At 43.9% G+C, this 26839-nt stretch overlaps 1 protein-coding gene across 2 annotated transcripts in view; it reads left to right on the top strand.

The window, feature by feature from the left end:
- Positions 1–10721: 10721 nt before the first annotated feature.
- The window catches only part of TP53BP2 (tumor protein p53 binding protein 2), a 53072-nt gene continuing 36954 nt past the window's right edge, over positions 10722–26839 (top strand). The window contains exon 1 of one of the 2 annotated variants that reach the window (XM_005523304.3): positions 10722–10925. In XM_005523304.3, the coding sequence (XP_005523361.2) occupies positions 10899–10925 (27 nt within the window). In that variant the 5' untranslated portion in view covers positions 10722–10898. Of the gene's footprint in view, positions 10926–25622; positions 25641–26839 lie in introns of those variants that run through there. The other variant, XM_014252854.2, reaches the window with a different exon arrangement.

Here is a 26839-nt window from a genome sequence, read left to right on the forward strand (position 1 = left end):
GGAGGCCGGAGAGGAGGGATGAGTGCCTCCCTCTCCATCCCTCTCTGAGGAAACTGCGGCAAGGACCTCCCAAAACTCCATGGGTGCTGCTGTGCGGGAGTCCGGCAGCGCTACCTCAGCACAGGCACGGTGACCTACCGGGAGAATGTGTCTGGGCTGCAGTGAGGCAGCTACAGGGTGGAAAATAGCCCTGTAGCTCCTAAGTGAGATGCAACTACATTCTTATTACATTATTATATTATTAAGTAATCCAGCCCGCTGTGTTTTACCTATGGATGGGCGGGCACCTCTTCTGTGTTTGGTGTCCAGCTGCCCCTGCTGGCAGGGGGAGCCGCAGCAGCCAGGGGGGCTGCAGGTCCTCTGCCAGCCTTTGGGATCAGAGCCAGCTGGCAAAACCCTCGGCAGCCCGAAAACCACTGCCTGGAACCAGCCATAATTGAGCAGGCAGAACACACAGAATAAAGCAAACTCTGCTCCTTTATTTGCCCTTTATCCTGTATATTAAGGAGGTTTCTGGATCAGATTGCTGGGACAACAAAGGGATGGAACCAAGAGCTGTTTCTAGAACATTCCCTCGTGCTTCTGAGAACAGACACACCTCAGTTTCACAAGTATTGTAGCCTGACAGAAGTTGGCACAGCCTTAGAGAAGTATGGTGCCAGTCTCCTCAGTGCCTTCAGCTGCTGCTGCTTTGTTTCACATCGGCAGCGTTGGGTGTCTGTGCTTGACTCTGGTGCTGCTGAAGATTGACTTGCCAGAGGAAATCACTAAATAAATGCCAAGGCTGATGGTAGTGAAGTGTGTGGGGAAAAGACATCAAATAGTTGGGGTGAATGAGACCACTTCTTTCAGAACCTGCAGCAAGGTAGCTTAAATATTACAGGACTAAAGAATTAGGTGCCTGCAGCACCTCTGTACATTTTTTTTTCAGCCATGCTTCCTCTCTTTGAAGTTTTATCTTAACCCATTTCTTTCACTCTCCTCTCCTCAGAAACTCATCTGCAAACTCTTTCTTAAAAAAAAAAAAAGAAGGCATCTGGAAAAGAATTAACTTGGGAGCAGGGCAAATGCAAGGGTAAGGCTTTATGTATGTCATCCTGATGGCACTCCAAAAATGTGTGTTGAAATTAATATTTCCTTTTTGGGAGCAGAACACTGTGTGCCTTGTATGAATCTGGAAGTGTTTTGCTCCCTCCCCTCAACTCGTCGATGATACTATCTCGCAACAAGGGTTTTATTCTTGTGCGTGGTTTTCAGACCTGATCTCCTTTCACATGCACCATCAGCAGTTTAAAACAAGCCCAGGAGAATTCTTTTTGAACTTATGACTTGGCACGTGAAGTTTGGGCTGGCAGTATGTTGATGCTTTAAAAGGAAGTGTGGTTTTCCATCCTACCTAAGCATATAAGATTTCACATTGTTTCAAGAAAGCTTTTTTTTTTGGTCATGTCATTTAAACAAATTCTTTTTTTTTTAAAAAAAATGTTTAATAAATATAAGCTGCATGTTTATCATATCACCAAACAGGATAAATACAATGAACAATATATATTTTATGCTAACTATATACATAGCTTAACAGTTAATAAGTCTATTTTAGTAAGTAGGGTAATTCTGCTGCCTTCCAGGTTCTGACTCATGTCCTTCCCCAGTGTATCTGGTGTCATTTTTCTGAGCATGCATCACTTTGCATTAATTTGGAAAAACACAGTTCTCACGCACTTTCACAAAACCCCCATTACAGACTCTCCAGTGGATGAACTTTTCAGTTATTTTGGGATACTGTGAAGCCAGAAAACTTGATAATACTTTCTGAAAGGGATGAAATAAAGTTCTGTAGAATTCATTTGCATGTTACATGTCATGTATAACCTTAAAATCTTAGAATCTTGAAATAGCCATAGTTTTGATTTTACCATGTTAGAATTATAAGTATGGTTGGACTAATTTTTTTTTAACTTCTCAATGACTCACAAGAAGGTGTTAGGCAAAATGAATTTTTCACTTCTTTCATGCAAAGATCCTCATAATATTTTTATTTATGTTTGGGGGAATGAAATTTGGATGTCTCTGTACTCTGGACTACATGTTGTATACCACTGATTGGAGTGTGGTGTGTTAGGGTCAACAAAGACTGTGAAATTTTGCTGAAATTATGTGGAATATTTTGCTTGGGCTTTGTATGGAAGCAAGCAGCACGAAGAACTGTGATGAAGAGGAAGGAGCCTGGTTCAAACAGAAATCAAATTGTATCTATGAAATCTGTGAAAGGAGAAGAAATTAAAGACAGGGTAGAAAGAGAGTGAGAAGCAGGAGCTAAAAAGCAGACATTTGGGAAGATGGGGGTGGGGGGGAAAAACTTAGCAGCAGGGGTTAGAGGTGAAGGAAAGTGTGTAAGTAGGTCAGGAACTGTCATGTTGATGTGGAATATTGGAGCAAAGAGGAGTAACGTGCTCAGAAACTGAGGGTAAGAGCAGAAGTTGGGTGGGAGGAGAACAGATTTATTTTATTAAGTTAGTGTAATCAATAGAAAAATAGAAAAGGCTTTCCCACATGATATGTTTTCTTCTTGGGGGCAGCAGAAGATTGCTCACTTCATGGATATTAGGGATTTTTAAAAGAGGTGCTAAATTTGAAATAAGTCTGGTCTACTCACACAGCTGTATTTTCATTCAGGCTGCTGGATACTAAGGCAGAGTAAACTCTTTCTTGCTTAAAGGTCTTTTTGTGACAGGCATTCAAAAATGTAAAAAAGTCATATTTAGATTTCTTTTCAGAGTGTTGTTAATAAACACAGACAGCAGTGTAAATTTGAACACATTAATCTTTTGCAGCTGAAACTTTTAATCCTTTAACAGGTAAATGAATAAATATTGTGGTATGCAGTCAGCTTCAGATATGAATGTAATCCCAGTTTAATTAAATCAATATAAATATTTAACTGGATCCTTTGCAGTTTCATCAGTTTTGGACCTAGTAGTGCTACATGTTGCATAAAAAACTGGTCGAGAAACTGACTCTAAAATCTACATCCACCCCTTAATTTACTTGTAATACTGTGTATTAGGTATCTGATAGTAATCATATGTCGATGTCGAGAGGCAGAAGAATATGATGCTCCATGGGAGATGTGAGGTAGAAGCAAAAGGAAAACAAGTAGAAGACAGAAGGATAGAAAATACAGCCTCTGTAGATTTTTCTGAACTGAAAGTGTAGGGACCAGACTCATCTTGAGTGATTAATGTAGGCCAGGTGTGTTGCACAGTCAAGCTTTCATCAAATATGTTTTTCTGTTTTGAATTTCAAGGAAGTAGTTAAAGTGTTTTCAAATCCATAAGGAATATTGGGGTTTGTAGATACATACTATATTAATTCTATACTACTAATAATTAATTACAAATCAGGTAAACTGATGTACTTGGGGAGTAAAAATAACAAGGGTTCAGACAAATACCCTTTCTATTTCCTTGTAGTCAAAATACCTCCCCCGAGAGAGGGCTGCAGAGTCAAGTACTGAGAGCATGTTGCCTTGGTTGGGTCACACCTCCTCACACAGCTGTATTCAAAAGTAACCTTGGTGAACAAGCCTAGATAAAAAAAAATAAGAGGCTTTCATTACATAACATGACTTTTGCTAATTCTCTGTATTACTCTCTTGTAGGATGTTTGCAAACCCTGGGACATAGAATTAGTTTTCACCCTGAGGAAGGGCTCGGTTTTGATGCAAGTTCCAAGGAATTCCTTTAATTTCAGTATACTACCACATATTTGCACTATGATAAAGATAATTCAGATTAAAACAGCAATAATGTCTCTGTGTCTCATCAGTTCAGCCTGGAGAAATATCACAGACACAACAAACTGCACCCATACTTTTGATGTCCCCATGTCTGCTAGGGTTATCTCAAGCAGAGTTTGATATGCTGAGGCACAGGGCTACCTACAGCTCTGTGTGAGAGGGTGCGAAGAAAATAGATAAATGAACCGTGAGAAGAGGTTTTCAAAGACATGGTCTGCTCAGTCCTGCAGTCACTTTACAAAAAAGAAATTGTTAGGGGCCTGATCTTGAAATAATTTTGTATTTTCTGAAATCCTTCTGGTTTCATTCTCTCTTGACTCCAGAGGGATCGCTAGCATGAGCTAAGTCTGGCTTCCTGGCAGCTGAGCAATAGTGATGAGGCAACAGTAAAATGGCAGTGTTCATTTAACTCTCCACATTCTCAACATCCAGCTAGGAACCCACCACAGGGATGAAGGTCCAGAGTCACTGTGTGGCTAATCAGTGTCTTAAAGTTTCTAGTAAGGAATGGGATTTTGATCAAGATTTTTTGTTTCCAACACCTGAATATATTTGTGCTTAATGAGCGTGTGTTTCAGTTCCTTCCCTGTTTTTCCTCACTGGCCAGCTCCCTTATGGAGCTGGATGAGTGGCTGTGGTGAGTAACAGCTGGCCTGGAGGCCTCACAGTTCTAAATAATCCTAATTATGATTTTATAACTGAAATGTAACTAACTTTGTAACTGCCTCAGTTACATAACTCAGCCGGACAGGCTGTTGGGGAGCAGGTAAAGCCGTTGGGGACACGGGCAGCCATGGCCAGGGGTACAACTAATTCAGCCAGCCGGGACTGACCGCGCGGAATTCCAAATTGTGCAAGAACAGCACTCAACAAAAGCTGGCTGTTGTCACATGAACCTCGGTGTGTTCAGTCTCCTGAATGTCTCCAAAACTGTGACAAGCGGCTGCAGGCAGATACAGCTTTCCCAAATTGCTGTAATTGCCCCAAACAGACATTTTGTTACTGAGGGTCTTCTGTCATGATCTGTGCTCAGATAAATCAATAGGGATCCAGAGTGAGTGTTGTGAATATAATTTAGTTATTGAGAAGAATGGCAGCTGTGTGTGATGCATACAAAACACTAATTTGTGCCAGCCTACATTTTGTTGAAAGATGCTGAGGAGTAATGGAAGAGGAAGTTGATTTCTTCTTTTTTTAAGACACAGTGCAGACTTGCTTCAGCTGTCTGGTTGTTAAATCACCTGTAAGTAAAAATACCCCACACTGAATTGAAATTACATAGAAATAAATTTTGAGTGAGGAAACTAGAACTTTCTTCCAGAAAGTGACTTGAGAAGTTGGAGGAACTTTAGTTTACTGAACTTAAATAATTCCTGGCTGATCTGGAATAAATTGAAGACTTCTGTTTAAAGTGAGTGATGCTTGTGATATTAATGACACTTTCTGTTTTTAGAGAATCATTCTTTGAAGCTGTATTTAAATGATCAGCTTAAGGCCTGAATAGGTTGCAGCAAAATTGATGCAAATTTCTGAAGTATTTTCTGGGTGCTGCTGGCTCTGTACAATTATTAGTTTAGTGAGTAACATGACTATGTACTTCATGCAGTGGGTGCCTGTGGGACTGTCACAACTTAGATAATGGAGTTATTTTACAGAGCGCATACAAGTTAAGCAAGAAATATTTTTTAGCTAACTTTAAAGTTACAGAGTCTGAACCCCTGTTGTCTCATGCAGTTGCTTATGTGCATGACTAGCTCCTACATACAGTGACCAATGAAGTTTATATTTATTTGTGTAGTTCTATCACAAAGCAAGGCACTGACTCTCATGGCCCTGAGTGGGGAACTGAGCTATTCCTTGTGTTAGAAAACTCTAGATTTTGTTTCAGCTGTGTCATAGGAATGTGACAGAGCACAGTTATTTGTTTAGACTTTAAATGGATTTCATCTGCATGTGAATAAGGAAATATATGCCACAACCTAAATGGACTTGGTGTGAGCACAAAACACACACCATCCAAGTAGGGGCTTGATGATGTTTTGCATTAAGCATGCACTGATGTGAAAAACTCCCTAAAGAGACTCATTTCAGCTGCCAGACAAAAGTTTAGAGAAGTGGCTTATCTCCAGGAGGAAGGTATGTCTGCTCTGTTTCTCCTTAATGTCCAAAGACACTTTACACTTAGAGAACTGGGCTGAGAGAAATTGTGGCAAGACAATTTAAGATTTACACTAGTTAAATGCTTCTTGGTATACTGGTTGGAATGTGGCATAGACCAAAGGCTTTTGCTCAAGAAGCAGCCATTGGAATAACATGGGATGTCCTGGCTGATGTTGTGAGCAAATTTCTTAAAAGATTTCATAAATCTTACCTGCAGACTTTGAAACTTGGTTGAGCACTGGAACAGGCTGCCCAGGAAAGTGATGGAATCACTGGCCCAGATGTGTTCATAAAATGTATAGTTGTGGCCCTATAATTGTGAAGGACCTGGCAATGTTGGATTAATGGTTGGACTTGATGATTGTAGAGATCTTTTCCAACCTTAATAATTCTATAGTTCTATGAACTAGGGAACTTTACTTTCCAGCTGGGAGATAGTCTCAGTGATTGCTGCATGTTTTCCCTCAAACTGTTTCTGCTGTAAGGTCTGTTATCTGATGTTTTGAAAACAAATTAAATTGTAGGAATGCAGCATTAAATGGTCGGAAGGAAACTAAACAACAAGTGGGCAGCTGGTGGATTAGCAGAACTGTATGGTGCTGAAAGTGTTAAACCACCGGTTTTCTCTTTAGCTTTTTTCTTCTTTAGCTTGCATTTTCTCAAGTTTGACAAAACGGACTAATCGAGGTCTTTGTGTTGAATCACTGCCAGGAAAAGCCTTATCTTGAGCTAAAGAGTAGCTGTATAAATTAGGTGCCAGAATTTCAACATTGCTGGGAAGAATCCAAACTTGTGAAGCTGCTGTGCCCCAGCCCGATGAGTTTCGGTGAGCAATTGTCTTGGCACGTTCCTTTTTTTTTTTTTTTTTCTTTTCTCCACAGCAATCTCAATCCCAAAGCTTTCCCTTCCTTCTGGGCTCTTAAATCATGTCCTTCGGGAATTAGAGCTCACAAGTCTGACTTGGTGGAGTTTTAACAGTAGGTGGCAGTGGACAGCAAATCTAACCCAGCTGCCCTCCTGTACCTCTTCAATTGCTGCTGCTCTCTCGATTTATGACAAACACCCTCTGAAATGCCTGTCTTAGAAGCAGTCTAAGAATCATATTCAGCTTTTCGCTGAAGAGGTTTTTTTTTTATTATCCCCTTTTAAATTCTTATGCGTTCTTGCAAAAGGAATGTTACCTGATAATCCAAATTTTTGTCAGGACTGTAAAAGGGGACTTGGCTGGTCTGGAAGCAGTTTTAGGCAGTATGGTAGAGCAGAGGATGTTAAGTTACTATTAAAATTGCTTAGATACAGCACTGAAGGAATTAAGTGGAGTTTTTGAGTTTTAAGTAGTGTGCTGAGAACATTAAATACAGTAGTGTTTTTCCAGCCCTGTCCTAGATCCCATTGTATGGAAAGACTAATGACAAGAATAGATGATGCTGTTTATTTCTACCAATTATCATTACCAATACTATCTGTAATGTCTCTGCTACTGCAGGTTTCTGTGGTTCAGATCAAGTAGATCTCCTGTGGAAAGAAGAATGATTCCGCTACATTTCTATTTAGTGGTTGGGTCGACTTTTTTGCCTTTTCTTGGATACTTTTCAAGCCATTCCAATAATATGAACTTCCCTTGAACCCTTGCTGTGTTACTTCTAGGGAGCTGCATGTGGCATTGGTCAAGTGCAGCACGGACTTCTTAGGCTGCAAAAAAGGGAAGAAGCACTGCACTGCAGGGAAGAGGTGCAGTGCTTCAGCTGTCCGTGCCATTGGCTCCAGATCCTGTGGATCTCCTCTTCCTTTTTCTGATAGCTCTGTGTATTCAGGACTGGGAACTGCTGCCCCTTGCCAATGCTCCTGTGCATGACTCAGTTATCTCCAACTGTCGAAACTCTGGAGGTTGAACCTGTGGTCAGAAACCCTCACATGATTCTGCCCACTCTGGGGGAACCATCAACTCTGCTTGTAAACCAAAAAGTCTTTCATGTAATTAATAACCTGTTGTGAGGAATTCACGCCATGCTTCTCTAGTGAAATCATGCCTGAGTTGCTGTGAGAGGCAGGAGTCTGAGGTGCCATAGGGAGGGTGAGCAGTGCTGCTGAGATAGGCATGGGTACAAGTGGTTTTGGCCCCACTTTACCTGCAAACCTGGCCAGCACTATCCCCTCTGCTGGAGAGGAGCTGGGATCTAAAGTGTGAGACCAGATGGCACTGAGAGCCTTCCTTGCAGTGTATGAGTCACAGAGCCTGCACAGAACCGGAAATTAATACCTGCACCCCTTGGAGCTTCATTTCCTTAGCAGGGATGGGGTTGTAGTTCTGTGTGGAAGATGTCAGAGAACTTGAGCCAAAAGAGACTTCTGTGCATTGGCTTGCAAGAGGCTTGTGCTAGCAAAATGTAGCTACCTCGCACATATACTCATCTGAAACACGTTTTCTACTTGATTTTTAACTGATCATTTCCAGGTTTGTTTTACAGGCTTAAAATCGTTATTTTAATATTCTAATTATTAGAATTATTTGTGCCTGTATTTAGGGAGTACATTAAAAGATCCAACTCCTGATTTTATCCCTTACCAGCTAGATGCTTCTAAAAATTCAGCAGGGATTTGCAGAATTGTTGCTTGGAGTGTGTGCAAAGAGGGACGACAAGGCTGGTGAAGGGTGTGGAGCACCAAGGCTTCTGAGGTGGCACTGAGGGTTGTTTAACCTGGAGAAAAGATTGATCAGAGGGACCTCACTGTGCTCTACAGCTCCCTGAAAGGAGGTTGTAGCCAGGTGGGGGTCGGTCTTTTCTCCCAAGTAACGAGTGATAGGGCAAGAGGACATGGCCTCAAGTTGCACCAGGAGAGGTTTAGACCGGAAAAACATCTTCACTGAAATGTCTTAATTCAAAGGCTTCCCAGGAAAGTGAGGGAGTCACCCTCTCTAGAAGTGTTCAGAGGACATGGAGATGTGGTGCTTTGGGACATGGTTTAGTGGTGGAGGTGGCACTGTTGGGTTAATGATTGGACTCAATAATTTTCCAAACTCGGTGATTCTATTACTCTACGATTCTAAGAATTTCAGTACTCCATTGCCACTTGCTTTGACCTGTAACATTTTTACCCTGTAAGACAAATCTAAAGTGTGAGTTTAAAAAGAAACTAGCAAATGAAAACTGGCTTTATAAATCTTCCGTGCGTAGGTTGACCCATGCACCCGGGCAGTGGAGCAGCGAATGGGAACGGGCGCAAATCGGGAAAGAGCCGGAATTCAGAGATCCACTCAGGCAGTGGGATACCCGCGGGGTTTGGGAACAGCAGTGCGGCTCTTTGCTCGCTGTTTGAGTGCCGCCTTTCCCGTCCCTGAGTCCAACACCCGTGTGGGGACGAGGCAGCAGCCCCGCTGGACACACGCATTTTCCGCCGGGACTACGGGGACCCGCGGCCGGGGCGCGTACGGGGCGGGGCCGTGACGTCACGGCGTTGCCAGGAGACACCGCGCTGTGTTCGTGAGACACCCAATGGGCGCCGGGGGAGGTGATGTCATGCCGCCGGCAGCGCCTCCTCATTGGCCGGCCGTGGCGCGTGGGCGAGGAGCGCGGGGAGAGGGGTGGGGGGGGAGAGATGCGGGAGAGGCCCCGGGATCGGGACGAACACGAGCGGGGGGACACGGGCAAGCTCGGCTAGAATTTTATTCCTGTCTCCCCCACTGCAGCAATATTGTATTAAACAGTGCTTGCTTACCCCCTAGGAGTTCCTGGGGGGAAGGGGCGGGGGGACGTTGTTAATGCTCTCAAAGTTTCTTTACTGCTTTAGAAAAAGGGATGTTTGTATACTAATTAGGTTCGTGTCTTGCTCTTCCTTCATCTGGGAACTTCTAATCCCCTCCGCTTTTATCCTGCCTAATCACTGCAGGTGATAGGTATAGGAAAAACAGATGGAGCTTGTTTTCCTGCCGAGAGAGTCCTGTAACGGTGCTGATTGAAACTGGGAATCCATGCTGGAAGGATGTGGGTGTTTCAGGGAACCTTGTTTTGCTATAGGTGTGAGGTTCTTCCTCTGCAATTAGATAAAGATACCTTTTTTCACAAGCCTTGCGTGAGCTTCTGAGGTGCTGCTAGCAGAGCGCTTGCGTTTGAAATGAGTGTCCTGCACACCGCTCCAAGGAAGAGAGAACTTTTTCCCTCCAGCTCTTAAGTAGGTGCAAAAAATTTGTGGGGATGTTTTTTTGACAGCTCAACTAAGACTTTATTATCTCAGTGGGGTCTGATTTGATCGACTCACCAGGTCCAACCAAAAATAACAGAAAAATAAAACGTGCCCTTGGGCAGGGATGCTCCATTGACTGCGTACACGAGGAGCTAAAAGGCGTCTGTAGGACGGTCCGTCTGATGCAGTAGGGACGGCAGGGGCTCGCGGATCAGGCTGGGGGAGGCTTTGCTGTTGAAGCCTGACTTTGGCCGGTGGCTTCCCACCCGCGCTTCCGCGCTGCAGATCCAGGGGAGACCGGGCTGCGTGTGCCCCTGCCCTCCGTGGGGCCCCGAAAGCGGCGCGTTTCGGAGCGGTGTGCAGGAGGAGGTGACCCGTGGGGACTCCCAAGAATCTCGTACTGTCACAGCCCCCGCTGAGTGCCGAGCCCCGGCACGCCTGACCTCCCTCGTGGAGCTCCGTCCGGCACCCCCGGCGGGGGCAGGAGGCGGGCCGGCCCCTCCCGGGGGTGGGCGGCGGGCGGGGCGCGGCGGCTCCTCCTCGCCGGGCCGGGGTTAGTTTCGGAGCGGAGCCAGGGGTGGAGGCGGTGGTGGGAGAGCGGCTCCCGGTGGGAACAAAGCGGAGGGCGGGCGGTGAGGTTTGGCCGGGCCGGGCCGGCTGCTTCCCGCAACAGGTCGTCCCGGCGGCAGCGCAGCCCCTCCGCCCCCCGGGCCGCCGCTCCCCGCTCGGGGTGGCGGGGCCGGCACCGGCCGCCCCCATGCGGTTCGGCTCCAAGATGATGCCGGTGAGTCCCGGACCGCGGCGAGCGGAAAGTTGGAGCGGGGCAGAGGGAGGGAAAATGGATGCTGCGGACGTGGAGGGGGATGGGAGGCGACCCTCCTTCCTTGCCCGCATTCCCTGCCCGCCTTCCCCCGCTCATCCCGGGCTCCGCGGCCGCGCAGGGGCTTCCCCTCCCCCTCCTAGGTTTTCCTTTTCTTTTTCACGGCGCGATCAACTTGTTAGACGGGCCCGCTGGAGCCGAGCCAGGGCCGGGGGGGCCGCGGCAGCAGCGCGGGGCGGAGGGGGGCCCGCAGCGCCCGGGGCTCTTCCTTCGCCCCGCTCCCAGGGGATAAGGCTTCCCCGCCAGGGCTGCAAGCCCCGCTCCCGCGGGCTAAGCGGGCGCTTCGTCTGGCTCCTGCTTTCATGTTCTCCCCTTTTTTCTTTTTTTTTCTTTTTTTTCTTTTTTTTTTTTTTTTTTTTTCTGTTTGTTTTTAATAGTACGAAGTTCTTAAAGTTGTTATGAGCCGTGCTGCTTCTGTGGGGTGTGGGTGGCTTTGTTTTGGAGTGCCCGGGCTCCCGGAGGAAGATGGTGTCCATGTTGTTTACGGTTCAGAGTGCTGGCAGCTCGGGGCAGGTATTCCCGACCTCGGCCGGGAGAGTTCCGGGAGCAGTCGGAGGCGGTGTGTGCTAAACCTGCCCCGCTCTGAGACATGTCTCTGTTTTAACACTTTCAAAAGGTACACGGAGCACCACCTCCTCTAAGGAGTTTTTCCATGAATTTTAAAGCTGCATGAATTTTGTCAGCTGCGGTTGGACGAAAGCAAAGTTCAGCAGCTTTTCCTTAGTTTCCAACACAATATATGTGAAAGGGTTGGCTTAAAATAATTTCCTTTTGGGAGTACCTCTGCACAAATAGCCGGGTTTAGTGGCAGGGATGCCCCGTGAAATCCATATTCTGTTTTTCTGATAGACTGGGGTATGTACAGAAAATCCCGACAAGCTTCATACCTATTTAGTCCGAGCTGAGGGTGCTTTAAAGTGTTCTCTCTGGCATCCTCCCCCGCGCGATGTGGCCTGTCTTACCGAGTAGCTTTGCACGCATAGGTGGTTCTTTCAACAGCACTCTTGTATTAAAGATTATTTCTAGTTTAGATCTTCAAGGAACTGACTGAAGCAAGGAAAAAAAAAGGAGCTGTAATGAAAGCTGAAACTGGCTATCCATGCTGGAAGGATGTGGGTGTTTCAGGGAACCTTGTTTTGCTATAGGTGTGAGGTTCTTCCTCTGCAATTAGGAGGAAATAATGAGCGATAATTTGATCTTGTACAACACTAGGGAAGGCTGGGTGACGATTGCTCTAGCGAATGAGGGAGGAACAGACAGAATATGAACCCAACTAGATTAAATAACCAATGTGTTGTGCAACAGTGGTGCTGTCTGCTTGGAAAAACTTGGAAAAACAAGCAGTAGATATAATAAGGTGTTAATTCAATCCGTGTCAAAACCGAGCTAGGTAAGTGCTCTTATATATCCGTGAGATGTCCAGGAGATGCTGTTGCTGGTGAGTTCCTTGTCACTGAGTTCAAATAAAGGAGAAAACAAACAGGCAGTCTTATCCCATCAGCACTTGCAGGTGACAAGTTCCAGAGTATGCATTGCCCCGGTGGCTCAGACTTCTCTTTGGCTGATGACTCAACTCATTAGTGATTCTGGTTTTTAAGATGTAAGCCTTTTCACATTGCATTTACTGTGAATAATGAAAGGTTTGTGAGGGTTGAAAGTGGCTTAAGGAATTAAAAATGTAAGTATTTTGAGTATTAGAACTTTTAATTCAGCTTAAAAAGCTTTTCTTCATATTTTCATTGTCTTTTAGTTAATGAAAAAAATCTCATTTCTCTTTTCACAAAGAACTAAAAGTTTGAGATGGGCAGAGAAGGAGGGTTTGGAGAAAGTGGAGAGAGCAGGACATGAGGGTTCTTTTTATTATTCAATAATAAAGTGTTCATAGACTTCAGTGTCTTTTTTTTGCATTGTTTAAATTAGAAGTAGTAGGCTGGCCCTAAACTATCTACAGTATGTTTTGTTTCTTAAAGTTTAAGATGTCTCTTTTTGCCCACCCTACAAATTATCTGTATATGATTTTAACTCTCGGCTCCAGGTCCATCTCTTGTGCTCCAGAAGAGAGCGTGGGCAAAGGATTAAACAACACAGTTTGTTCCCCGAGTGGGAAATACAGGCAACATGAGCCCAGCCAGGAATTCACCTCTGAGCAGCTGCCAGGGAAAAGCTGGGAAATTGCTGTAGCAGCATAACTACACATGCTCTTGGGAGACTACCCTGAAATGAGAATGTTTTCCTTGTGGTAATGACAGATAGGAGCTAAACTGCTGCTGTAACCATATGTCAGGGCAATGTGATTGAAAGTCTGCATGAGGGTGTACTGAGAAGTAATTTGTGTGTAGCTGTACTGATGAAGGTAATAACAGGGTTAACACTGGCAAGCAGTGTGAGGTTGTCTCACCTTTCATCTGTGAAGGTTTGTGGGAGTGTGACTGGTACTGTTAAGTAGAGAAAAGGAGCTGGAAACACTTTCTAAAATAGCATATTTTCCCACAGCATAATTGGTATCTCTCCTTTTATTTTACATTGTTACCCTAAAAGGAGCATGTATTGAGAAATAATTTGGGTCATTATGCATGCTGGATAAATGTTTGGGGTTTTTTTTCTGTCAGAATGTGGGATGTGGTAGATTGAGCTACCCTTTAATACCCAGGGAACTTTTGAGATCAAGCCCCCTTGATCTAGATAAGGATTAATTTTTCAGTTTGAATTATGTGCATTGGTTACTGGGGGCCTCCTGAAACCAGGATGGATCCAGACCTGCAGCTATATTGGTAAGGACTAACTTGGCACTTTAACTTAAGACACACTGTAAGGACTAACTGGAGAGCACTTTAATTCCTTAATAAGTTTTACCTTCTATCATCAGAAATGACTGAAATGTCTGATGCTGAAGTTCTTGATAATCATGTGTTCTTTTCTAATTAAGTTAAGCTTTCAAGTGTAATGCTGCAGCTTTGATAGCACAAGGAGTAGTGCTTTCCTTCTAAAGTCTAACATCTTGTCCCAAGTGATCTTCTTGGAGTTGCCACATCCAGTAAACACTTCAAGTACATATTTTCATTGAAGAATGCTCGCTTGTTTATGGATGTGTACGTTTTACCTTTAAAAAAAAACCCTACAATTAAAGCTGTTTTGCTAATTGGAGCTGCCATATGGATTCTGATTTACTGAGGTAGTAAATCAATCTTTGGGAATTCTTGTAGGAAACACTTTTCTGGTGGTTTAACTAAAGACCTTTTAGCAGAAATGAATCTCTTGCCCTTTGTAAGATGAGCAGCTGTAAGTTTATAAACAAACTGACCTTCAGCAGAGTTTTGAGAGGGATAAGTGAACTGTAGGATCTCAGTGCTGTTTCCTGTGGTCTTTTAATTATTTACCTCTGATCAGGTTTATCAGTCATTAACACTGTTCTCCTTGGCCCCTTTCATGGATTTCAGTGCACGAATGGAGTTTCAGACTGTGAGTTCTTCAAAGAATATGCTGCATATCTTCATCTGATTGGAGGATTTAGTTTATTAAGTGTTCTTTTAACTGAATATCCACTTAATGTTAATAATTTAAAAGTTTTAATATTATATTCAAGCTCTTTAATGTGGTACTCAATGTTTAAGTATTCTGTCTAGAATGCTAAATAAAGCTTGGGTGGTTGTTTTGCTGTGCTGTCTTAGCTCAAAACTTCTCAAACCTCTTGCAGAGTCTGACCTGTCGTTATGCACAATAGAAAACACTGCCTTGAGGTTCCCAGAGTGCTCTTTCCCCCCTCCCTTTGCTTCATGCTGTTACAACAAGATCTTTTTTAATTTTTTCTATCCAGTGAACAATTATTCCAGGAGTAGTTTTGGATGCATTTACTTTCTCATATGTCTATTTTAATACCATAGCACTCTACCTGCAATTTGTGTTATATTACATAGCAGTACATTAATATCTTTGTTTCTTTGTGTGGCTTTTATCAGACGTGGGGGAAGGGCAATATTGCAAATTCATACCAGATCAAGCTGTGGAGACCATGGGAATAGTTAATTATGCCTTTTCTGATATATTGAACAGTTCAGGGGCTGAGTGCCTTGTGGGGCTCTTGCATTTACAGTTTTGAGGGCTAATATGCAGTCATGAAGTTTGGGATGGATGGATAATTCATGGAATTTTGTTTTGTCTTCTCCTTCCTAGTCTTGTCAGATGTGATCTCTGCTTTTTTGGTGAGCAGATCTGCTTTGTGGGATTAATTTACATGCAAGTCAGTTGGACTTTAAAAGAGGCAGGTATAAAGGTTATTTCCACAGAATAAACTGGCGGGATGGCAGTGTGCCTAGCATTCCTTTCAAGTTATTGATGGAGGAACAGTCTTGAAAGTGCTCCGTTTTTGTGGCCTCTGTCTTTGTTAGCAGCCTGCCTTGGGGACTCTCCTTTCTCTCCCACTGTGTGTGTTATGGAGCTTGTTTAATTATGTTCAGAGTTGTGCCTTGCTGCCATACAGCCTCCCTGGAGAAGGAGTCGGGTAACCCTGAGAAGGAAGACTGGCTCAAGCTGCCTCCTGTGGCTTGGCAGCACAGCTGAGGAAGGACTTCTTGCTTCCTGGTGCTTGTGCCCATTGACGACAAAGGAACACCCGGATCCTTTGAATGTCTGGGCTTTCACCACAAAATCTTACTCAGTGCTCTGGAAACTGGAGGATGCTCCTATTCAGGAGGTAACGAGCGGATAAAGCTTCTCTTTGCTCTCAGTTTTATTATCTTGAGGCCTGGTTTCTGTCAGCTTAGTCACTTGTGAGTCAGGCAAAGACTTTTTGATCTTGTTCCCAAAGAGTCAGATGATACTGTGAGTAAAGGTCACCAGAAATCCTGGACATCGTGTGAAGTGTACTTAATTATCTTAGTCACTACTGCTTAACTGGTTTAGAGGTTTCGAACTTTTCTGTGGAACATGGAAGATCTGAAATGTTGTTTAAAACAGTGTTAAATAACTTGCTGTAGTTCAGGATAAATGTTCATGGTGAGGTGGGGACAGAACAGCAACTGTGACTCACGTGTTAAAGGGCACCAAGTTATCTTCTGCTTTTGCTGTTTGTGTTTAGTTAATCATTAATATTCAGGATCTTGCTGCTGCTGTTTAGAGTTAGTTATGCATGTGTCCTCAGTGGGTATTTCACCATAGGGATGGTAATTGTGTGGATGTTGAACCCACTGGTGTCTAAGGATTAACCTTTTGGGTTTTTTTCCTATGGCATTAATACCAATAATTTGTTTTCAGAGCTGGTAATGTAGTTTCTGTATGAATTTCTTCTATGGTGCCATGATGCTTCCAGGTCTTAATAGATATGAACCTTTGGTAGATGGCTGTGTGCAGTGCCTTACTTTTTTACTGGTGTTTATTTTAAAAAGGAAGATTAGGGGAAAACTTTGTGCATTTGTTTAGGATTTAGTTTTGGGTTTTTTTTTATTTTAAATCCTATTCATATCTTTATTTCATGCTTCTGCAAAGATAGGAATAGAGAAAGTAAAAGTAAAGCATAGACATTTTAAAATCAGGCTTGTACTGCTGTTATCGCCTGTTCTATGTGGTTCTCTTGATAATAAAATTGATTCTTAAAAGCCTTTATCTGCAGTGCATCTGGGTTATAGGACCCAAATTCATGTGGAAACATGGACGTGTTCCCACAATTGATAGGGAGATGACTTTAAAAGTTCTAGCATTATTATTTTGAGTTATTCTGTATCAAACATTTGATCTGTAAAATGCAAACTGCTATGGGTCATAACTGAGTAAAATGAGCAGAAGCTTCAGGGAGGTCAGGGAGTGAGTTCGGTCTGGGATGTGGGGGACCTGTAAAGTCAAGCCAACTGGTACATTGTGGTGCAGCTGGAATATAGGTCTGTCATATCCAACATCAGTATTTAAACTATTTGTTGGGTTAATCACAAATGGGGAGAGACCTCTGGTGGTAATTCATTGTTCCATGCTTGAGACTGGGCCCTGAAAGATACGCTTCTTCACAAATCCATTGCAAGTATGTGAAATAAATATTATTTCACTGTTTAAGATGTATCTTGGATAAGAAGCAGTCTGTGGGGTTTGTTTTGTTTTTTTATTGGCCAGGTTAGGAGATTTTCCTTGTCATTTGATACTTCTATTTTGTGAAATTTAACTGCTTAGGGAGTAATTTAGATCTAAGCTTAGATTCGTTTTCCTCTGTTTCATTAGGGTGTTAAATCCTATTGTTTCTTTGAATGGAAAGCTAAGGGAGAGTCTCTGGAATTGTGTATTTTTCTTACCTTAATTTTCTTTCTGTCATGTAAAAGAATAAAATTCTTTTTAAAATCTTCTTCAGTGGATTCTTTTTTAATGTATTTGAGCTCTGTTCTGCACCAAACCACAGTAACTCCAGTGTAGCAGCAGCCTGTGAGCGTGTGAACAAGGAACTGGAAGGCTACAGAAGCACTGCTGTAGTTTATCCTTCTTGCATTCTCAAGGTGTGGAGACTTGACCTTGTACAAGGTGACCGTCCCCTTCCTGAGCTTCAGTAGCCACAGGCCTCTTCAGCAAGACACAGGGATCTCACCCCCCTATTCCTTAGCTTTGCTGGACACAGCTGAAGTTGTGCAGCTTGGCTGGGCCAGCAAATAATATGAATTTAGAGGAGGGGTTTTACTTCCTGTATCTGGGTTTCTTACTCAGCTGTTCCTGTCATACCTGTGCACAGTTACAACTGTTTGAAAGACAGGTGTCTGCTAGGGAGGGCAGGAGCCTCCCTTGGAATGGAGAATGTAAACCCCCTCCCTCCGAATTATTATAAATTTGAAATTAAGGGGCTGTCAGGTAAAGATATGAGGATAGGAATAACAGTTCTTTACTAGTATGTGTAACAAGGCAAACAAACAACAGCTCTGGCATTAACACCAAGCAGAACTGGGAACTTCCTGACAGCCTTTTCGGCCGGGATGGGGAGGGATGGGACAGAGGCTTTGCTTCACAGGTCCTGGGGCAGTCGATCCCGGTGCCCCAGCAGGACTCTGAGGAGCAGCAGGCCGGAAGGGCAGGAAGGAGCAGAAGTCCCGGGCTGATGGACGAGATGTCCCAGGAGCTCCGGAGCTGTGGCTGGAGCGGCGGGGCTGCAGCGCACAGAAACCCGGAGCAGCGGCGGGGCGGGACAGCGGCGGCCCGGCTCCCGGCAGGGCAGGGACAGGCCAGCTCAGGATCAGGGCACACGAGCACACGGCAATAGGTCCCTCTTTTACTGAGGTGGGTGTTAATAAGGGCCCGGGACAGTGGCTGCTCTCAGCTCACCCCGCAGAACAGCTCCGGGCTAGGTTTATGGCGGTGGTAGCAGATTCCTTTTCCCGAGCAGCAGCAGCTCCGACCGTCCTCTGAAGCCCCGGAGCGAGAGCCAGCAGCTGCCCCAGCCTTCCTTTACCTGCCCAAATCCCGAGGTATTTCAGCCCCTCGGAGAGAAACTCCCCAGCTGAGAGAAATGCAACCAGATGCCCTCCTTCCCCCTGAGCTTGTCAACTTCTTTGATTTCTTAAGTACCCGTAAGTGCCCAGTAGTCAGTGTTTCTTAGCAACTTATGGGGAAAATTCTATAGGTAAGAAGGAACAAAACAAAGGAAACCTAACCCTCAACACTTGCTAATTTCCCTGCTGCCTGAGGGTGGTGGCTTGTCTAGTGCACTTTCTCCTTTTTTTTTTTTTTTTTAAGAGTGTGCAAAGATTTCCCCCCACCCCCATCCCCGCTCTCCATCGTACATAAGTATTTGGTCCTGAATGCAGAATCTTAACCTAGATTAGTATCTGAATCATGAAGAACAGTGGTTGTTAGCTCCCGATTGTTATCCTGACTTTTCCAGACGAGTGAAACCTTTTTTTGCCATCTTTGGATATCCTAAGCCAGGGAAGACCCTCTGAAGGATGGTATTCCTAGAATTTGTTAGAGTTCTCTGATCTCAGCTGTAGTACAACTGTTTGTCTCAACATAATCAAGTGTTCAGGAGAAGCCAACATAGCAGGGAATGACTGATTTCTGGCTGTAACAGAGGGAGGGAGGGAGGTGTCACTGAGTCGTGAAAGGCAGAGTGCAAGGGACTGGGCAAAATGAACCAGACCTCCCAGGAGAATGCCAGGAAGCTCTCCTGTGAAATTCCAAGGTGGCAGGGCACTGCCATGGCTCACGTCCAGGCTGTGTTCCTGAAGAGCATTGCTCTCCTGTCATGCTGCCCTGTAGCCTCTCTGTCAGCGACAGCCACGCTGCATCTTCCAGCCTTTTGAGAGCACGTTCTCTGCTACAAGGAAAGGTTTGTGCAGGGAAGCCATGGAAACAGCACTTCTTGCCTCTGCACTGTTGTGCCTCTGCTATTGTCCATAGGTGTTGTCTGTGAGACCCTTCTGCAGAGTGATTTACCAGTGTTGCACAAAAACCATTGTTATTTAGCACACTTCTCTTGCAAATAGTATTTAGCAGTGTTTGCTAAGAGAAGTTGTTCCCTACCTCCAGGAAAGCTGAATGAGCAGCCAAGTAGTACCGGGCTGAAAGGGGCAACTTCTGAAGCATGATGCATCCTCATGATGCAAGAGGAGCCTGGCATTATATGAATGTTATTTGTTTCAACTCTGTTCTGTTTAATTCATTTAAAATAGGTGTGACATCACCTAAGCAACCACCATTCCGTACAACACTGTCTTGTTCACTGTCATGGCTTTGGTGACAACTTGTAAAGCCAAAAGCCACCCAGCAAGCTCTGCTGCCTTCCCCTGCTGAACTGTTCTCCCTTCACTTCTCAGCTGGTGTGTCTGCTACTGCCTGGGAAGAGCTGTGGGGAGTGAGCAGTACTTAAATAAAACCTGTCAGACACTGATCAGCTCTACAATCTGCCACCCTTCTGCAGCGTCTGGTAGAGTGCCTGAATGTTTGGGATACAAGTTAAAGTGTGTAGAGCTCCACATCACAGGAGCAAAGGTTGGATCAAGCAGGTTGCTTGGGCTCATGGGCTGACTGAAGGGACAAGATTTCTCCTTCCCAGTTCTGTAGTTTTACATATCCTGTTAATGTAAAGTGGTTGGCTGAGACTGTCTGGCCATCCATCATTTCTCCTGTCGGACTAGCCCCGCTGATCCCTTCTAACCTGCAAAATAGCAACAAAGATCCAAGATCCTTTTGTTTTGTTGCAAATGCTCAGTGTGTCCTATTTGCCAACTGAATGGTTACTGCTTTAGTTACTCATCACTCATGTTATGTGTTTGCAGCCCAGAAGCAGTAGGACAAAACTCCTCCTTTGTGGCTTTGAATAATAATAGTATCAGCTGTTGTCAAATAGGTGTGACCACAGGCATTTCATGCTGGCCATCTTTGGCACGGCTGGTGGCTGTCCTGGTTGTCTGCAATGCTGTTTGTCCTGGCAGTCACCTGGATGTGACAAGTGAAGGTCATTCCCGTGCAGCAGGAGTGTACCCACCCAGAGCTGGTGGTGAATTAGGAAGAGCTGCCCTTCTGCAAAAGGTGTGGTGTGACATTACACCTAATTAATTTAATAGTAGGATGCTGCTCAAGTGGATGGTCATGTTCCTTTGGTTTCCATCCACACCCAAAGTCACGTGTCTTTTGTAGCTCCCCCTTGAATTTAATAAGGACTTGAGTGATGGTTTGTAGGAAATGCTGCCTGCACTAAAGGCAAAAAGGAACTAAATGACTTCCATGGTGGAAGTGATTTTTCACGTGGCTGTGCAATCAGAAATAACGGGTGGATTTGGGAAGGTCATGGTGTGCCTCAGCGCTCACCATTTAGGTTGGCTGAGCTGGAGAAGTCAGATGATACTTTATCCTCTTCCTACCCTCCCTTGAGAGTTGGTAATACACAGGAATTTTTCCACCATCTTTGTGTATTGTCACTCACTGCAAGGATTAAACTGGACTAGCAAAAATACATAATTTCCTCTGGTGATATTTAGAAGATGTAACAAGGAAGCCTCTACATTGTAACAGCAAATATATAGGAAAGCAGGAGGGAGACTTTGAAAGTGATAAATAGGTGCGTTATTGTGGTGTTTGGTCTGAAATTCCTAGTTTGGGTTGGTTTAGTTTGTTTCTCACTTGTACTGAAGGTAGATGGCTGAATAGCATCTTCTGGAATTGCAGCATAAATAAGATGTCAACCCAGCCTCTGGTGTGCTAAAATGCCTCTGAATTTACCATTGTAGTTATGCATTTTAGGGTACCAGACTGGTCAGCATGCATCATAGAACATCCCATTGTCCTGTGGCTTTTCCCACACTGGAATTAACCTGTGTGGTTAAACTTGTCATTGTTTCAGATGACAGAAATGGTGTGTCCTCTGACCTACCTTTGTGTGTCATGAGTGTTTTGGTTTGGACACATAGATCTGTTTTATGGAGGTAGGACACAGGTTTTGACAGCTGTTTTCCTGGAGGAGTGACTAATACAATGTATTTTCAAAAGTGCTTGTCACAGAGCTCTGTGAAGGTGCTGGGTCTGGACTAAATGAGTGTTTTACGCCCTTATTTTTTCTGACTTGCTACATGATTTGTGTTGCTCTATTGCATTGCAAATCTTCTGCTTTCTTGTTTTTTGTTTTGTTTTTCTTTTAAATACTGTTTTAGATACATTGACTCACAAAAAAAGAAATTCTTCTCTTCTGCTTCCATACCCTGCCCTCCCCCATGCATGGGTGTTCCCACTAGCACAGCACCCTGGTACCAGTAAATAGAATTTAAATAATAAATGTGCTTGATGTATGGGTAGGCACTTGCTGTATGATAAATGTGACTTTGCCTCGCATGTTCTGTGTGCTGAGGTGGAGTTGCTTCCTGGTGTGAATATCGATCATCTTTTTGTTGGTGAGATTATTACGCATTGGCTGGAAAAGCAGAAAATGAGTGTTTTTAAATCCAGAAAGAGTTGGTGTCTTAGGCAGTGGGAGGTGTGGTGTGGGTGGGACAGGTGCCAGATCCTGTGATAGCCTGTGTTGTTTAGGTGTAGGTGGTGTTAAATATGCTTTCATCCCTGATGCACATCTATTTTTGCTTTTCTCGAGGAAGAGTTTTGTACAAAATCTTTTTTTATTACCAGGAAAAACAGTTGGCTTTCTTTTCATTGCGAGAAAGTACCTGCATTTTAAAGGATTGTCTAGAGATGTGTAATTCTCCCAAGTCCTGACAGGGAGCACTTCGTGTGGCCCCTTTTTGGCCTCTGGCCATGTAGGAGGCTGAGAGAACCATAATGCTTATTCCCAATGCGGGGGGGATGCAAAGCTCTAGAGTAGCAAGGGCAGCTTACTTTCTTTTTTTATTTTCCCTTATGTAGTTATTACTACTTTTTTTTTTTTTTTTTTTTTTCTTTTGTACAAAGACTTCCTCTGGGTTTGACGCAAGTACAGAAAATTGAGATGATTCAGGCTTAAGCTTGAGTTCATAACCCCACTCATGCTTGGATGTTGCCTTGACTTTAGGATCATTAGAACAGTCTGTGTTTTGATACTGAAGAATGGGAGGAGGAGCAGCTGGAACCCCCTGTGATTATGTTGTATAAGTTGGACTCGTACATTCCCCTTTTCTGTAGTACACATCTATTGTAAGAATTACATGGTAACATTTTTTATCTGCATGAAAATAATGTTAATTTCATTCTCCTTGTGTGTGAAATGTTTATAATTTGGTGCTGAATGCAGAAGACGAGGCAGAGTCTTCTTGAAGGGGCAAACCTCCAAAGATCCAATTCTCCTTTGCTGGCTTCAGGAGGAGGAGGAGGAGCAAGCTGTAAGTGGGACACCAATACAAACACCGTGTGAGGGCTTGATTTTCTGACAGCTTGCAGGAGTTTATGGAAAAGTGTTGCATAGTGCAAAAGCAGTGTCTGCAAGGAGCCACTAGGAAGGATTTGGGGAGAAAGGGAACAAGTATTTTGGAGTGGAAGGGAATATGTTGAAGGAGAGGAGCTACACAGATGGCAGTGATAAGGGATCTATGAACATGCTGCTGTGTGGTATAATATGAAGAATATATTCAGAGTTTGTTTACTCTGAATTTCTGCAGTTGTTTAACTACATTGATGCAAATCCAAGTGTATTCAGGTCTGAGCAGAATGATCTATAGATGATTTGTGTTGGCAAATGTGGGTGCTCAGTAAAAAAAGGCTGTGGTTTCCTACATGTGTTATTGAAACCAGTGTATTTTATATATCTTACAGGCCAGTTTGTTTGGTTTTTATCCTTGTATTGGGTTTGTACAGCCAGGTTTTGGTGGGGGGAGGCTACAAGGGTGGCATCTGTGAGAAACTGCCAGAAGCTCCTCCATGTCTAGCAGAACCAATTCCAGCCAGCTCCACGATGGACCTGCTGCTGGCCAAGGCTAGACCAGTCAGAAACGGTGGCAGCACCTCTGGGATAATATATTTAGGAAGAAGGAAAAAGCCATATTGTGCAGATGCAGTTGTGGCTGGAGAAGAGCAGAGTGAGGATATGTGAGAGGAACAACTCTGCAGACACCAAGCACAGAAGGAGGGGCAGGAGGTGCTCCAGGCACAGGAAGTGAGATTCCCTGACAGCCTGTGGTGAAGACCATGGGGAGGCAGCTGTGCCCCTGCATCACTTGGAGGTCCATGGAGATGCAGAGATGCACCAGCAGCCCATGGAGAGAACCCACACCGGAACAGGGGGATGTCTCAGAGGAGGCTGTGAGTGAGCACTGAACCATGGTGGAAGAGGCTCCTGGAAGGGACCTTCAGACCTGTGGAGAGAGGAGCCCATGCTGGAGTAGTTTCCTGGTAGGACCTGTGACCCTGTGGGACACTCACACTGTGCCTCTGAAACACTGCACCGTGTGGAAGAGTGACCTGCCTTGTAGCAACTTGTGGAGAACTGTTACCCCTGAGGGGGACTGAACTGGATAAGTTCATGGAGATCTTTATCCCATGGGATGGACCCCTCACTGGGGCAGGGGAAGGACTCCTCTCCCTGAGCAGCAGCAGGAACAACATGTGATGAACTGACCATAATCCTTATTCCTATTTCCCTGCACCGCTGTGGGGGAAGAGCTAGAGCTGGAAAGGTGGGGGAAAGGTCTTGCTGTACTTATTATCCTGCTCTGAGTTTTTTAGTCATAAATCCAGTTAATATCTCTAATTCGAATCTGTTTTGCCTGTGACTTTTGGAGAGTGATCTCCAGCTTCTTATCTCAACATGTGATTCCTTCATTATGATTTGTCTCCCTCATTCAGTTGTGGAGGGGGGTGGTGATAGAGAGGCTTTGGTGGGTGCCTGGCATCCAGCCAGGGTCAACCTACTACACACTTTCAGGGTTTTTTTTGTGTTTTTTTTTGTCTAGTAAATGCTGATGCAATAGATGCTTGCAGTGCAAAAGTATGGGTGGCTTTAAAAGCCACCTTTGTTTGAGATTTTCTTGCCTTGTGTGGTACGTGATAGCTCAGCCAAGGAATGGGGAGTTAGGTTGCTCCTGTGCTGAGTGTTCATTTGAAATAGTGAGCTATATTTGCATAGACCTTTCTGGTGTCTGGCTTGTGGGAGGACTTCTGCTTTCTTGTGTATGAAAATGCCTGAAGAAAAATGTCAAGTTGGAAAACGTAACTTGGGTTCAAAGTAAAAGTCTTTCTTTGGAAAGCTCTCTTAAAAGACTGTCTGCATAATGCTCTGCTGAAAGAAGGGGGTATGTAGGTCAGGAATCCTGTGTTTACCAGTCCTGAGCTATGCCTGATAGACTTCACAAAATCAAAATTGCTAATCTAAGATAATGATTTTCTACAAGATTTGGCAGGAAGATCGTTATTGCATATTCCTCATTAGTAAGTCTGAACTGCACTGCTGAGTGCTGTTGTTGAAATTGCAGTCCATGAAGTAGAATGAGAGCAAACGTCCATCCATTAATTTCAGACAGTAACAATACTTGGCCAAAACTTGGGCTGTTTCCCTTGCAGCTCTTCAGATTCCCATTATGATGATTCAGATGCCTGATAGTGAGATGTAATGTGGCATTTGTGTTATAGCCTTTGCCCAGTTGAACTAGCATATACCATAAGCAGATGGCTTTCATTCTGTTCTCTCTACAGTAAGGATAAAAGGGAGGAGGAAAAAAAGGAAAGGGAAAGCTTCCTCTTTGCTGCTTCCAGCTCATTTTCTCCCATGCCCTCCTCAAAGTGCACATAGATATGTCTTGTATTTTAAGTCCCGGTAAAAATCGATGTTTTTGCTAAAGATAAAATACAAATGCATAACAAACTTATCATTTAAATAATCTGTACTTTCTACCATGCCATTGAGAGTAAAGGCTCGGTCTTGTTTTCTGCTGTGATACAATGAAAAGGGAAAAAGGCTGTGCTTTATATAGACTGGGAATAATATGAGCAATCTCATGGTGCTTCCTACTGTACTCCACCTACCTTGCATCATAACTTCCTTTCACGTATTTATGGCCCAAAGCCAGTGCAAAATAAACGGAGCAGTGTGTGCGGAGGGTGAGATGGCAGGAGCTGAGCTCCATGTGTTTGGGTGTGTCTGGAGGCAAATACTAAACTTTACTCTGCGTTTCTATTGAACCCTTTTTGCACGGCTGAATATGAAAAGGATCAGGGGTAGCAGTCATCCCCTGTGCCTGTCTTCTAGTAAGTCTATTATTATCTTTGCTTACCTTAATCTTTTGCTTACCTTAATCTTTCGGCACAATAAGTGAGGATGTTGCCTCGTGAAGGATGGTTTTCAGGTTCTGAGGGACTTCATGCAGAAGAATCACTGAATTACTTTATTGTGGTATATTTTGCACTGAATGGAGAGCTGTAACTGTGCACCAGTTGTGACTGCTGCTTATCAGAACAGGAAAATGTGCTGTTGTGCAGGCTGTCTTCTGCTGTTTAGAAAGTTGCATCAAGTCAGCAAAAATATCTGTTTTAGCCACTGATTTCTTTGTAGCCATCTGGGAAGGTGCAGTGTTGTTGCTCCTACTAGGTAAGATGCAAGACTTAAATTTAAAACTCTTTGTGTGGAGGGGGTTTTTGTATTTATCAGGGAAGATTTAGTAGTAGTTTAAGCTGTGGGTGAAAGCAGTTATTTCTCATTTCTGTCACCTGCACTTGAAATGTGATAGTTGATGTGTTCTAAAATTTCTATGTTGCTAGTTTTTCATCTAACTGAAAGTAGCTTCTAAAATTACATTTTAGTTCAGGATGTAAATTCATAGAAACTGTTGAGGTTTGAAAAGACCTAAAGAGCGACTTTGAATGCTTCCTTAAAAATGAGAGCTGAGAAAATTTGTTATGCAAGCTAAAACCACTACTTAGCTGTGTTATAGAAATATGAAAACCTTCAACACAGGTAATGAGTGCTTGAAGGGATTAGGTTTCAGTCTGAAATGCAGCTTATACAGAATGTGGTACAGAATTATATTATTAGCTCTGATGCAAGGTAACAAAATGAATCAAATTTTCCAGAGGTAGTATGCTTTTTTGGCTATCAAATAATGGGACTGGCTCTGTTATTGCCTTCTTGTATGCCTCAGTTTCCCTGCCTGTAAAGTAGGAAACTGCTTGCTTGTGTCATGACTTCCTGGTTGTAAAGTGCTTTGAAGCTGAAGAATACTGTGGGAATAGATGCCACAGTTTGTATTGTATCGTGCATGCTGTGCAGGAAGCCTCCATAAAGTTAGGAGTTCAGACAATAGTGAAAAACAGGGCTCTTCTTTTTTTAATATATTCTCTTCTTGGTTGTATTTTGTAAGGGACTGAGTTTTGCTGATTGCTGCCCATTGCTGACATTTTATGACCTGAATGAAATCTTTCCCTAGAAATGTGGGGAGGGGGGAAATCTG

The sequence above is a fragment of the Pseudopodoces humilis genome, chromosome 3 (genome assembly GCF_049639895.1).
Source record: "Pseudopodoces humilis isolate 2021_Gansu_Grassland_sample_001 chromosome 3, ASM4963989v1, whole genome shotgun sequence".
NCBI classification, from domain to species: domain Eukaryota; kingdom Metazoa; phylum Chordata; class Aves; order Passeriformes; family Paridae; genus Pseudopodoces; species Pseudopodoces humilis.